The following is a 14,844-nucleotide window of genomic DNA, read 5'->3' on the forward strand; positions in this document are numbered from 1 at the left end:
TGTATGTGACAACTCCAAGGATAGTAACAAAGTAGTGGTAAAGATAATTGTCTACTGCTACGAATTTGATAGACTTAAAGCTTTCTCACAAAAGATTTGGAGAATTTTTCAACAATTTTCTTCTTCCAAAAGGTCCTCCTCGCACCTAAAAGATGCTTCTATTGATTATAGGTACACAAACAAGGGGAGATAGACGCATGATAAGACTATCTCTAAGAGTGTAGAACCTCATCTTATCCATTTGAAATAATGTCACATTTTTCTTTTAGGTAAAACTTTCTTACACCACCATGTGTCGCCTAAGTGTGACCTTGTTTGCTCGGGTGGAGTTCTCTTACGGTACCATATGCCAACTTCTTTGCTTATGTAGCACTCAGACGATGCTTAGGTGACATCTCTGGTGACCTTCTCTTTTAATTTAATCTTGGTCGGGGGATCTCAGTAATCAAACTCTAATTTTGATAATTGACATACAATTGTGAAGGACATCTAATTAGACCACCTCCCTTTCCTAATGATATGGATTTGAATTTAAATCCAAATAATGGACAAACCCAATCCCTTCCGAGGAAACCATGAACTAGAGCCGTCTTTGCATATTTTCATCCCCTCCCCTCGTCTGTTATGATGCAGTTTTGATCTCAGTTGCTTCAACATTTACAATAGGTCAGAGGTCAAATACTCTGTTCATGGATTAGCACTGAATCCATGCAAGCGTTTGCATGAATCTGTGTACTCTGATTGAACAAGAAATTTTTTGTATTTCCATTCTTTGAACCTGTAATCCCTACAGTTCTTTCTCGCTTTGCAGACTTCTGAAACCACAGAAATTTAAAAATCATCGACCACCCCACGAAATCTGCCCATGAAATAGCTTACGGCGTTCAGGAAATGAAGAGAATCCATTTACGTCAGCCCGGTGGCTTGTGGTAGCCAAGGATAGTGTATACGGTCTGAGATATTCCGAGAAGCAGCAGAAGAACGGCTGCGGCGACCGACGACGTTACCCAGGGATTAAACAAATAGTTGTGCCTGAGATTCGCCTTCCACTTGTTCCAGCTGTTCTTGCAGTACTTGTTCAGGTCACGATGAATCATCAACAATGGAAAATTGGGGTCGATATCTGGTGCTATGTCCTTGGACAGTCTGTTGAAGAGCTTCGCCAGAGCTTCGTCGCTCCCCAGCGCCCTCTTTAGGATACCTCGGTACCGGAGGAGGTTCACGTCTCTGGGCGAGTCGAGGATGTTGTCCATGAAGAAGACGTAAGAGGTTATCTCATAGCCCGTCCCGTTGTGGAGTCGCTCCAGGGCCATGAGGTTGAGAAGGCTGCACTCCGTCTCGTCGTTGACGGAGATCGGAGGGAGACGAAGCACCCCGTTGCGGAATGTGATGTACATGAGGCAGTCGGTTTTGCTCTTCTTGAAGCGGACCCCGGTTTCGTGAAGCTCCGTCGCTGATCTAATGATCCCGAGCGAGTTGGAGTAGTAGGTCTGGTACTCGTTACTCCTGAGCAACGACTAACTGATAGGAATCCCCACGCCCTTGGGGACTCCCGAACGGGGAGGCAGCGGCTCCTGGATCATGCTCGTTCTGAACAAGTCCAGAACGTGAAGACAATTAACTATGGGAGGATCCAGCATTTCGCGGCTAAAAATTCAGGATCTTGGTATTCACTTGGATTTTCTAATCCTCACTCTGCACCCGTGCATGAAATTGCAGAAGAAGATCATGAATCGATCAAAAGAAACTAATTAAAGATGAATCAATGTCAGTCGATACAAATGCACAAACTAAGAAACTGAAGATTTGATCACCTCTTCTTCCCCAGTTTGGGTAGCAACCAACTTCAGCAGAAGCCGCAGAGGAAGCTGATTTTCGATCACGAAGGACACAAGCTGTGGCTGGTAGGCTTTTTTGTTCAGATCACAAATGTGCGAGGGCACTCTGTGTATCGAGTCATTGTTCCTCTGCTCTACTTCGTCTGCTACGTTCATAGACGCGAGATGATTACTTTGTTTATATTGTCTTTTTAAATGGGGAAGATGACGACACTGAATGCATCTAATCTTAGTTTCATCTTCCTTAGTAAGGAAGTTCTTTGTTTTTTTTTTCAAAGAGAATTCACAAAGTAAAAGAGACACGAACTCGTTCCTGACTCTAAAGCAGGAGGAAGCAGCCAGAGCTAGTCTTACCCATACGATTTCAGTCTTATGCTGCAGGCAGCGGAACGACGACCTCTGGACTCGTATCAACCATTTTGGATCTCTGGACTTGGAATCGTAAACCCAACACTTGTCCACAGTAGAAAAAAGGGTTGGGGAAGCGAATATTTCTTTTGATCGGAAGAGGTGGCTGTTAATAGACAGTAGCAAGAACAAAAATCGGCCCGCCCTTTGCCTTGGACCATAATTCTCCAGCGTTGATTTTATGTGAGCAGAAGATCAGACCCCAGGTAAGGATCAAAGGACTTTGCAGATTTTATTTTCCCAGCATCTGAACTTTCATTTTGTTCATTCAGCTCCAGAAATGCTCTTACCCAAATCAAAATTGGATTGGAACAACCATTTAAGTTTGTTTAACTGAATTTGATCCCTAGTATGCAAACTAAGGAAAGCTAAGCGCGCCTTCCATTTTCATTTTTCTCTTCGGATTTCAGGCTGAAAATTAGGTCTCCCACCCAACCACTTATTTATGAACAGACAATTTTGAGAGGAAACAAATCAAAACATTTAAGTTATTGAGAAGGATTTTTCAGTAGCTTTACTGATTTGAAAAATCAACAATGATCATAATTTGGACAGAGATCCGGTGCCAGAATGCTTAATTAGCTCCTTTCTCAAGATCTTCCCTGCAGGTGATTTTGGTATTGCATTTATAAACGCAACCCGCCTTATTTTCTTGTATGGAGCCACCTGCAAAAACAATGGTTTGTTAAGAGTTCATGTTGACAGATGTAATCAATAAACTGAATTATGTTGGAACCAGAAGGAAATTTCTCTTTTTTTTGGCACTCTAGAACATCTGGCATGAAAGATTTCCAAGACTTCCACTCCCATTTCCAGAATATAATCTGGATACGAATAACAACAATCAATACTTGATTTAAAGTGTCTTTTGCTTCATTAACTGATCATCCTTGGCATCACTCCACTGGCCTGTTCTGACCCTTTTAAAATAACAACAGAACACAAGAGGGATCTCATCTTAGATGGTAGTTTGCCGAGCTAAAATGAGTGTGGCACCGTTTTCAGACTGTTTCTTATGTTTGGAAGGTGAGATTTGGTGAAGCTATTTCAGTGCTTCCCTTGTATGGTTCGTTTTCAGATTATTTCAAGTTTGGAAGATGAAATTTGGCGTAGGCATTCTGTGACAAGACATCCATGACAGACATGCTTGGTTTGCAATAAAAAAAAAGCGACTATACATGCCTGTTTTGCAATATAATCAATGATTTGTGATTCGTTAAGGTCGCTGCCTGGTTGTCTGACCACATAAGCCATGGGTATCTGCCCTGCTTCTTCATCAGGATACCTGCATCAAAGACAAATCTATATGAGATCTAAGCTTTAGATCCCTCAATACTGACTTAAAAGGATTGTACCGCTCAAGATTCTCATTATGGAAAAGCCAAGGAGAGAAAAAAGCACCAAATTGCACGAATCGAATAGGCCTTCTAGTACAATTCTAGATTTCTTGGCAACTTTTCTACTATTTTGAGTTCCTCATAGACTAGAATTACCATGAAAAAAGAGAGTATATAATTAAGTCCAAACAATATGCATGAACTCTCTCAAGTAATCCTGACCTTGATCAGCAGGAGCCAAAATCTATCTCATTTTTTTATTTTTGTCACTAAAAATGTTTCCACCCTTGTTATGGTAGCCTTTTAGACTTAAAAACTGAAAATGTAAGCAAAGATAATCAGCAGATCATAACATACGGAATCACAGCAGCATCAGCAATTTCAGGATGAGATTGAAGTAATGCCTCTAATTCTGCAGGGGGAACCTGCAAAACGTAGGCAAATTACCTTTGGTAAATGTGAATAAAAGCAAACAAATCAGAAGATCTAAATCTTTTCTTCTTGCTTTAACTACCTGGTATGCTTTGTATTTTATCAATTCTTTTAGTCTATCCACAATATAAAGGAAACCATCCTCGTCAACATAGCAAAGGTCACCAGTCTTCAACCAGCCTTCTGAGTTCAAAGTAGCAGCAGTGGACTCATCATCTCCAACATAACCTGCAGTTAAGGCCTTTACATGTAAGGTCCAATTCACTATAGCAGATATAAGATCAGATAAGTGTAGAGTCATTACCTCTCATGATGCTAGGTCCTCTCAGCCACAATTCCCCCTGTTTTCCAGGCGGCAGAGGTTCACCTGTTTCAGGATCCACTATCTTGGCTTCAAGGTTCTCGGCCAAACGTCCTGTAGACCCATAGCGTTGGATCTCTTCAGGTCCTGCCGTTCTACTGACGACGCCACAAGTTTCTGTCAAACCATACCCCTGGACAGAATAGATGAGTAAGAAGCTGACTGATAGGAATGGAGCACTGGACCAGGCCTTGATGGTCTGAAACTTTCATACTTTAGCTGGCTAATTTACAGATCAATCGACAGAATTCTCTAACCAGAAATTCCTCGAGTCAGTCTACTCCGAATCGAGATTCGAGAAGACCAAATTCAAGTGTTGAAGCCTCGATACACGTATGAGAACTGCTGAAATCACTCATATCGATAATCCCGATACCGACGAGATGGATGGGGAAGAGAGAAATCACCTGAGCAACCATAACGTTAGGAAACCTTCTGGAGAATTTCTCAGTCACTTCCTTGCTGAGAGGCGCCCCACCGCATCCCACTCCAATCAGGGAGCTCAGGTCATACTTATCCACCTCAGGCGACTTCGCCATGGCCACCACCAAGGGCGGCGAAACCGGCATGTAAGTCACCTTGTACGTCTCGATCGCCTTCAACATACTTACGAAATCGAACTTTTCCAACAGAACCACAGTTTCCTCCGTCGCTACCGCTCTCACACACATAAAGAGCCCAAACACGTGAAACAATGGCACCGTGAAAAGGCTCACCCCCGGCACCTCCCCGTCCAACTGGCGAAGGCCGTGCAGTCCGGCCGTGATGGCAATCATGTTCCGGTGAGTCAGAAGCACGCCTTTGCTACGAAATAGGCCTCAAAATTTAGTTCCAGGTATAGAACTCGTCGTCAACCGAAGATTTGAACAGATAACAACAATATTACTAAAAAAAAAGGGAAAATTCATATACACCTTTGACGCTTCCGGTGGTGCCGGAGGAGTACAGAATGGCTGCAGGATCGAGCTGGTGTACAATTTTAGGAGCAATGGGCCTGCGATCCGTGCCAATCATCATGGAGAGAAACTCGGGAGAGTCGAGGAGGATGACAGGGAGAGAAGAAAGCTTGGATGCGGTGGCGGAGGTGGCGAATGCGATCTTGGGACGGGAGAGATTCAATTGGTGGGAAATTTCTGTGGGAGTGCTGAGAGGATTAGCGGGAGAAATGACGATGCCGAGGGAGAGGAGCGAGAAATAAAGGACGGGGATTTGGAGGGAGGTGGGTGCGAGGATAAAAGCCACGTCGCCTTTGGAGAGGGAGGTGGAGGTCTGAAGGGAGGTGACTAGATTACGAAACTGAGTGATGAACTCCGAGAAGGAGAGACAGATGCCGGTAGTGGAGTTGATGAAAGCGAGCTTGTCAGGGTATGAAGTCGCGGGCGACGGGGAGAGGAGAGAAATGGCATGGTCGGCGGCGGAGAGAGGAAGGTCAAGAGGAGGGAGAGGAACGGACGGACGGAGGCTGTGGAAAATTTTGGTCCGAGAGTCGAACCCACTTCGAGGATCCACCGAGCGAGGAGGAGAGTCCGCTTCCGCCATTAGAATTGGAGACGAAAATTGTGGCAGAGCAGAAGACGTGACAGATGTTGACGAAGAAATTATAAAGGGAAAATGTGGAAGTTGCTAGGGAAGGTCTAGGATTTTATCTTCGCCACAGGTTTTGAATCAGACAGGCATCGCGAACTGAAGAAGAGTCGCGCCTTGTTGCAGGCTTCCAGAGCTTCTTCTTAATTACTAAGCTGAGGGAAGAAAAACAAAAAAACTCGTGGACCGATTTGAGCCCCAAACTGAGTCTTTTCCACTTTTAACTGATGTTCGATTTTTGGTACCTGTTAAACCAATATGAAAAACCATTTTGGTGTAAAACATGCGAAAGGGCTATCTCAGTCATTTGATCATGATCAACGGCTATCTTAACCATCTGATAAAACAATTATCTCAGTCGTCCGGTCAAATGGTTTTTTCGTAATGGTTCAATCATGATATACATCTTTAATAATTTGAGTATTTATTATCATTAAATTTATCTCGATGGGTCTTGAGACCAATAGATTATAGGTTTTAGAAATAATTTTATTTTTATATAATTTAATTATTTAATACTTTCAAAAATTAAGTTATCCCTTTTATACATCACTTACTGAGTATTTGATGCAATACTATTGCTTTTATGTTTAGTTATTTATTTATTTTTGTTTTAATTTTAAAATTTATTTTAAAAAATCATATGTTAAATTTATTTTGATGTTTTATTATTGAAATTTATGCATATATCTATTTTTATATTTGAGTGTTCAATTATTGCTATGTACATACTTAAATAACAAGCATATAATATTAATTAATCTTTTTTTTCTCTAATACATTGTGTTTTTGTTAATTCTTCCCAAACATTGCATAAAAAGATAACAAACAATTTATCTTCTTTGGATAACGGTGAATATATGGGGAGTGATTAAATGGCTATCATTTTATTTATCTCCTATAAAGGAAAATGAAGTGGTCCAAAATAAAAATAAAAATTGTAAGAAATCGTACATTTGGAAGAAGAAAATGACCATCATAGCATGAGATACCATTGGAGAGAAAGAAAAAAGGATATTGATTTTTTGTGTTACTTAGTTTGACGTTAGATGCTACAATTTCTTAATGGTAAATTAAATTAATAAGGTAGAGATGGACAAAATCATGTGATACCAACATTTCAAAGGATGGTTGTGTCAATGTTAACCAATTCATGACATTTAATACGTTTCAATCTTGGAAAGACATGACAGTTGATACGCGAGCGCGCGGCCCAGGGTTGCCCATGCACTCGGGTCTATCCAGATGGTTGGCTGATGGATTCAAAATTCAAAATTTAAAGTTGGAGGCCTATTCAAATAATAAAAATTGTAAGAAATCATACATTTGGAAGAAGAAAATGGCCATCATAGCATGAGATACCATTAGAGAGAAAGAAAAAAAGATATTGATTTTTTGTGTTATTTAGTTTAACTTAGATGATACAATTTCTTAACGGTAAATTAAATTAATAAGGTAGAGATGGACAAAATCATGTGATACCAACATATCATAGGGTGGGTGTGTCAATGCTAACCAATTCATGGCATTTAATACGTTTCAATCTTGGAAAGACATGACAGTTGATACGCGAGCGCGCAGCCCAGGGTGGCCCATGCACCCGAGTCTATCCAGATGGTTGGCTAATGGATTCAAAATTAAATATTTAAAGTTGGAGGCTTATTCAAACAATAAAAATTGTAAGAAATCGTACATTTGGAAGAAGAAAATGGCCATCATAGCATGAGATACCATTGGAGAGAAAGAAAAAAAGATATTGATTTTTTGTGTTACTTAGTTTAACTTAGATGCTACAATTTCTTAACGGTAAATTAAATTAATAAGGTAGAGATGGACAAAATCATGTGATACCAACATATCATAGGGTGGGTGTGTCAATGCTAACCAATTCATGGCATTTAATACGTTTCAATCTTGGAAAGACATGACAGTTGATACGCGAGCGCGCGGCCCAGGGTGGCCCATGCACCCGAATCTATCCAGATGGTTGGCTGATAGATTCAAAATTCAAAATTTAAAGTTGGAGGCCTATTCAAACAATAAAAATTGTAAGAAATCGTACATTTGGAAGAAGAAAATGGCCATCATAGCATGAGATACCATTGGAGAGAAAGAAAAAAAGATATTGATTTTTTGTGTTACTTAGTTTAACTTAATTTTTAATCCAATAATTATTTAACTCAGATATTACACTTTCTTAATGGTAAATTAAATTAATAAGGTAGAGATGGACAAAATCATGTGATACCAGTAGATAAAACGGTGGATGTGTCAGTGCTAACCAATTCATGGCATTTAATACGTTTCAATTTTGGAAAGACATGATAGTTGATACACATATGCGTGGCTCTACGCACATCCCAGGCATACACACGACCCAGGGTGGCCCATGCACGTGGGTCTATCCAGATGGCTGGCTAATGGGTTTAAAATTCAAAATTTGAAGTTGGGGAATATGATTTTTGAGGAATTTTAGGCATGTGGGATAATGACTTATTTAAATTTGAATAAATTTGAGATTTACAATTGCTTAGGTGGTAATTTCTCATTGGTTAGAGTTTGAATAAGGGATAAGGTTGTTTATCCCTTTTTGGCCTATAAATAGGGCCTTGTAAATTACTTTGTAAATATTTTCAAATTCCTACCCTGTCGCATCACGAGGCGTTGTCGGCGAGTCGGGTTGTTTGGGAATGCAGCCCAAATAGGGCGGTAAATTCCGTCCAAGGCTAAATAGCGGCAAGAGACCGATAGCGAACAAGTACCGCGAGGGAAAGATGAAAAGGACTTTGAAAAGAGAGTCAAAGAGTGCTTGAAATTGTCGGGAGGGAAGCGGATGGGGGCCGGCGATGCGCCTCGGTCGTATGCGGGACGGCGAGAGCCGGTCCGCCGCTCGACTCGGGGCATGGACCGTCGCGGGTCACGGGGGCGACCCAAGCCCAGGCGGTTGATCCCGCCTGCGGATACGTCGTCTCTGTGACCGAGGTGGGTGGCACGCGTCCGATCGGACGCGCCCTCTAGGCGCTTGCGTGCTCTCGGCGTCGGCCTGCGGGCTCCCCATTCGACCCGTCTTGAAACGCGGACCAAAGAGTCTGACATGTGTGCGAGTCAGCGGGTGACCAAACCCGTAGGGCGCAAGGAAGCTGACTGGCGGGATCCCCCTAGCGGGTTGCACCGTCGACCGACCTAGATCTTCTGAGAAGGGTTCGAGTGTGAGCATACCTGTCGGGACCCGAAAGATGGTGAACTATGCCTGAGCGGGGCGAAGCCAGAGGAAACTCTGGTGGAGGCCCGCCGCGATACTGACGTGCAAATCGTTCGTCTGACTTGGGTATAGGGGAGAAAGACTAATCGAACCATCTAGTAGCTGGTTCCCTCCGAAGTTTCCCTCAGGATAGCGTGCGAGTTCTATCGGGTAAAGCCAATGATTAGAGGCATCGGGGGCGCAACGCCCTCGACCTATTCTCAAACTTTAAATAGGTAGGACGGTGCGACTGCTTACTTTTCACCTGAAGTAAGTTAGGTCACACGTTAAGGGACTAGGAGCTTTTTCTAGTTTGATCTAGCAGCGTGACAGTTGGTATCAGAGCAAAGGTTCAGTTCTCACAGTTGGTATCTGAACTGAGACGTTCCAACCTTGGTTTCCTCGAAATTGGTGTTGGAGGTTCAACCAAAGAAAGGTTAGAAGAAAGTCTTTGAAACGAAATCTCGTTTAATTTTATTTGAATCTAGGCTTGAGAAGGTGGAGCACCAATGCTCGAGTTAGGAGGAGAAGATTCAAAAGATGGTGGACTTTCGAGAACGTAACCTTGAAGTTGTTCAAGGGCTAGAGAACATTGTGCATGTCGTCATTGTAATTTTAAAGGCGGGGATACCCACAACGATCTTAACGAGATGCGAATGGAGTTGGAAGAGATGTGAACGAGGATGGCAATTCTCAAGCGAGCCATTTTAACTGGACAAAGGGTTCCTACACACATGAAGATCAAGGTTTCTGAGCCTAAACAATACGGGGGCATACAAGATTTGAAGGCGATCAAGAACTTATGGGAAATTGAGCAATACTTCAAACTTTTAAATCTTATGGACGAGAAAGTAGATTGTTGATTTTCAGGACTCCATGAATTTAGGTCATGGAGAAAAATGAGAGAGACACCATTGGGAGAAAACTGGAGGAGAAGAGGTTATGGACTTGATGATCCTAACCCTTCCCCTAAAACTCAATTTATAGATTAACCAAACTACCATATTACAATAATACCCCTACACTTAGGGTTTAGGATTTTAACCCTGGAACTTCAACCTAATTACATCAATGCCATCTCTATGAAATGACTCTTTATTTACCATCCTGCCATCATTGTATGTGGGTCTATGGGCCTTCTCTTTGATCTGTGGGCCTTGAACTCGTCTTCTATATCTCTTGTATACATGGGTCTTCCTTGGTCTTATGGGTTTGAGCCCATCTTCTAATATACTTGAATATGTAAGTCTTCCTTGGTCGTGTGAGCTTGGGCCCTATCTTCCAACACTCCCCCTCAAGCTGGGAGTGAGAGAATAGCATAAACTCCCACCTTGCTACATATGATGTATAAAATCTTTTTTTTTATATAATGTGGCACATCTTCCAACACTCCCCCTCACGCTAGTGCTCTAGTTCAGGAGGCCCAATTGGCATAAGAAAAGTGAGAGTAAAATCACTTCAAGTCGTATGACATTGCTCTTTAATCCAGTCAAATAACTCATGCTAGATGTTCGGCACACTCCTTTCAATGTAGGTAGTGGATCTATACGTTGTTCAAAAGTGTAATAAAAAAACTCCATCATCGTGTCCCTACATAGGACAATGACTCTCAAGTGGTAGGAGTAATAAATGTCAATTCATGGGGGTATAACATAGAGTTAGTAATAAACTCTTCCATCACGGTGAAATAACATAGATGTCCTTACGGGTAGTGAATATAGTAATAAGCTCCTTTGTCACGTTGATGTAACATATACTGAGGCCACCTCTTCTTCAATAATAATGTCTCATCCAATGAGACATAATAACAACAATTGTAATGGGTTTGGGCCCATATAACACGAACCAAAATAATCCTTGTAAAATTGACCCATGAAATAATCTAATACACATATATCTATCAAATAATATGCAGATCAAGGAATAATCCGTCAATTCTTCCAAAGAATAATCTAGCCAGAGAAAAATTTATCGAGTCGCACTAAGTCAAATAATAGATCAATATATCCGAGTCGTGGCAGAAATATGTATCAGTTTTGGACCAGACATGTATATCGAGGTAGAAAACATAAGTGGCCCGAGTCAGATTGACCCGAACCAGTCCAGGTTGGGTCGGAAAGCGCTTAACCGGCGCTTGATTAAGTTTGTTTGTTAAGTTAGGAAAATCAAATTTTCCAACAGTGTCTTCTTCCCATGACGCCGAAAAACCTGAGATAGCGACAAAAATCCCGGGAAGTAAGCTAATCAAGCTCCAACCGAATTTACGGAGCAGAGTAATACGGCTTCCAAAATAAACTCATCCGAATAAACATCAATAAAATCAATCCAAGAAGGAAGATAAAATTTTTTGGAAGCTAACGGATTTTGTATCTCGGTATGGAAATCCAATGGAAGCAGAAAAGAGTTTCCGAAGTGTTGAAGATCCGAACTTAACGGGTCTTACGATCCGAGATTAACTGGTCATGATCCGATAATTACAGATCTTTAATTTTAATTTCAAACGGGATTTGTTCCCTTATATGTAAACGTATTCTGAATGTATTTTTTCATATCGGAAAGAAAGAATTTTACATGGTATCAGAGCGACGATCTTGAGATCGCTCTTTCTATTTTTTTTCCCGTCTGTCTCGTTGCCGCTTCCGATTTCGACGACGTTTCCGTCGATGCCCAAACCCTCGTTCGACGTACGGAGATAAACTTGCGACGATCTTCAAGAGACGCAACATGAGCTCTTTTATTCTCCACCAAAGGTCTCCCAGATCCGGCCATTGCGCCGTCCCCGCCACCGCCTTCCGGCCTTCCTCTGCCGCAGACTACGCTCGCAAACCGCTCTCCGACGTCTTGCGCCGTCCCGCTACTGCGCCTTTCGACGGCTGATTTATTTTCCCTCGCTCTCTGTCTGCAGAAACGAGAAAAATATTTATAGCTGATGCGTTGAATTAAATCAAAGCTTTATGGTCCGAGCCAAAGCTTGAGCCGAGCCGAGCCAAGCCGAGCCAATATACTGAGCCGAGCGGAACCAGTTTTCTGCCGAGTCAACTCGGACCTAAGGAGTCTAGCTGGAAGTCCCGAGCCGAAGCTAGAGTCCCAGTCGGCGCACACCAGCTTCTAACAAGGATATCGCTAGTATGACATCCAATTTTACTAATCCGAATCACCCACTGTATCTTCACCATTCAGATTAGCCTGGGTTGGTTCTCGTACCGCAACTTCTCACTGAGGATAATTACAACACATGGCGTCATTCCATGACTGTGGCCCTCACAGTAAAAAACAAATTTGATTTTGTTGATGGATCTCTCCAACGACCAGACAACAATACCGACAATGAATTACAACAGTGGATTCGTTTTGATAATTTTGTCAAAACTTGGTTATTGAGTTCAATCTCTAGAGATATTGCAGCAAGCGTATTTTATTGTGATGGAGCACAAACAATTTGGAATGAGTTGTGCGACCGCTTTTCTCAGGTAAACAACGTCCAATTATTTCACATTGAGAATGAAATACATGATTGCGTACAGAATAATATGTCTGTTAACTCATATTTTACAAAACTCAAAGAACTGTGGGATGAGAGAGATTCTATTTGTCCTATCTCACACTGTCGTTGTGGCTCTATGAAAGAAGAACTATCCTATCGAGAAACACAGAAAATCATCAAGTTTCTCATAGAATTAAGTGAATCTTTTACTACTGTACGTGGACAAATATTGATAATGGACTCTTTGCCTAAGATTGGCAAGGTTTATTCTCTAGTACTCAGACATGAACGACAAAAAGATGTATCTGATAAACGGAGCATCATTCAACCTGAGGCAGCAACTTTCACTGTCAGAAATTCATTCAAGAAAGGTGGCTTCTCCACCTGTACAAAATGTCACAAAGACGGTCACCATGCTGGAAATTGGCGGGCACATTTGAAATGCACTTATTGCAATTTGAAGGGTCACACCGTTGATTTCTATCGAAGACTCAAGTTTGCAGAATCCACTAAGCCCATAGAGAAGAAGAACATATCCAACTCCTTTCCTTTTACTCAGGAACAATGCCAACAAATATAACAAATGCTCAGTCATAACAAGCCATCAATGGCAAATCATGTGGGTAATTCCTCTACTCATGACGAACTTTTAGGTGAAGCACTTTACTTCTCCTCTCCCAATAAGCAAGCCACATGGATCCTAGATAGTGGTGCCACTGACCATATTGTTTGCTGTCATACATTGCTTACATCTTGGCAAGTTGTTACGAACAAAATAGTGGAATTACCAGATGGTTCTCATTCTAATGTCATGCATGTTGGTCAAGTCGTTTTCTCTTCTAGTTTGGTTCTTCACAATGTTTTATGTGTCCCAATTTTCCAATTAAACCTCATTTCTATCAGCAAGCTTCTTCATCATTCTCTTTGCATCACAGTGTTCCTCACCCATTTTTTTGCCATACAGGACCTAGGCTCGGGGAAGATGATTGGGACGGGAACTGAACGGCAGGGTCTCTACTACCTTGATCGTCCAAAACCATCATCATGTTATTCCGTACATTCTCCATCTGGTATTTGGCATCAATGTCTCAGACATCCATCACATCAAGTATCTGTCTCATTTCCATTTTTGAATAAAAATTCTTGTAGTTCAAACAATTGTCTAGTTTGCCCCTTGGCTAAACAAACTAGATTGTCATTTCCTTTGAGCACAATTTCTAGCACATCATCTTTTGAAAAATTGCATGTTGATATCTGGGGGGGTTACCATATTGCATCAATTTCTGGGGTCCGATATTTCCTTACTATAGTTGATGACTTTACTAGATGCACATGAATTTATTTGATGCGTCACAAATCTGAAACTCAAACTCACCTAACTAATTTTATTAGTATGGTAGAAACCCAATTTGCTTCCAAGGTGAAAATTGTGCGTAGTGATAATGGCCTTGAATTCACTCTTGCCACTTACTACTTGTCCAAAGGCATTATCCACCAAACCAGTTGTGTTCACACCCCACAAAAAAACGGGATAGCCGAACGCAAACATCGACACCTTCTAAACATGTCCAGAGCCTTAATTTTTTAAGCACACCTTCTTAAACGATTTTGGGGAGATGCCATTTTAACAGCTGCTTATCTCATAAATCGGACACCTACCCCAGTCTTGCAAGGTAAAACACCTTATGAACAATTATTTCATATTATCCCCACTTACTCTCATTTACGAGTTTTTGGATGTTTATGTTTTGCCTCTTCTCACGCCCACAAACCATCCAAATTTGATGCACGTGCCATTCGTTGCATTTTTCTTGGGTACCCTTATGGACAAAAGGGATATAGGGTTGATGATCTCCAACTCAATAAAGTATTTATCTCCCGAGATGTTACCTTCTTTGAAAATGAATTCCCTCTTAAACATTTTTTCGCTGCAAATAAGAGTATCATGTTTCATCCTCCTACAATGTCTGCTATTTATGATGACGCTCTACCAGACATACCTTTATCAGACACACCTCCTCCGTCACCAAATCTTGACATTTCCCATGTTGATCATATTTTTCCCCCCCAAATACCTTCTCTACTACCATACCACCTCCTACTCGTCGCCCCTCTACTAGGCCCATTAAGCGACCTAGTTTCCTTTAGGATTTTCATGT

General features: G+C 41.5%; 2 protein-coding genes across 2 annotated transcripts; both read right to left on the reverse strand.

Moving 5' to 3' along the window:
* Positions 1-911: 911 nt before the first annotated feature.
* Positions 912-1,994, reverse strand: LOC137945407 (UPF0481 protein At3g47200-like). Its single transcript, XM_068791293.1, has 2 exons — positions 1,815-1,994; positions 912-1,490 (listed from the first exon to the last, which is right to left on the reverse strand). The coding sequence occupies exons 1-2, from the start codon at positions 1,992-1,994 to the stop codon at positions 912-914; spliced, it is 759 nt and encodes a 252-aa protein (XP_068647394.1).
* A 631-nt stretch (positions 1,995-2,625) lies between these two features.
* On the reverse strand, positions 2,626-6,064 carry LOC137957953 (4-coumarate--CoA ligase-like 9). Its single transcript, XM_068805226.1, has 7 exons — positions 5,291-6,064; positions 4,784-5,175; positions 4,320-4,509; positions 4,098-4,243; positions 3,941-4,008; positions 3,429-3,531; positions 2,626-2,912 (listed from the first exon to the last, which is right to left on the reverse strand). The coding sequence occupies exons 1-7, from the start codon at positions 5,913-5,915 to the stop codon at positions 2,787-2,789; spliced, it is 1,650 nt and encodes a 549-aa protein (XP_068661327.1). The 5' UTR covers positions 5,916-6,064; the 3' UTR covers positions 2,626-2,786.
* Between the last annotated feature and the right edge of the window lie 8,780 nt (positions 6,065-14,844).

The sequence above is a fragment of the Aristolochia californica genome, unplaced genomic scaffold, assembly GCF_029961685.1.
Source record: "Aristolochia californica isolate CCGP_79_NKW_82.1479 unplaced genomic scaffold, dmAriCali1.0.hap1 SCAF_1, whole genome shotgun sequence".
Classification (NCBI taxonomy): Eukaryota; Viridiplantae; Streptophyta; class Magnoliopsida; order Piperales; family Aristolochiaceae; genus Aristolochia; species Aristolochia californica.

Excerpts from the sequence above, each read along its gene's own strand:
- LOC137945407 (XM_068791293.1), bottom strand. The coding sequence starts at position 1,994 with ATGAACGTAGCAGACGAAGTAGAGCAGAGGAACAATGACTCGATACAC. Across the intron at positions 1,491-1,814 it reads CCCAAACTGGGGAAGAAGAG|ACCTACTACTCCAACTCGCT; the intron begins GTGATCAAATCT and ends AACGAGTACCAG.
- LOC137957953 (XM_068805226.1), bottom strand. The coding sequence starts at position 5,915 with ATGGCGGAAGCGGACTCTCCTCCTCGCTCGGTGGATCCTCGAAGTGGG. Across the intron at positions 4,510-4,783 it reads CTAACGTTATGGTTGCTCAG|GGGTATGGTTTGACAGAAAC; the intron begins GTGATTTCTCTC and ends TATTCTGTCCAG. Across the intron at positions 4,244-4,319 it reads AGGACCTAGCATCATGAGAG|GTTATGTTGGAGATGATGAG; the intron begins GTAATGACTCTA and ends CCTTAACTGCAG.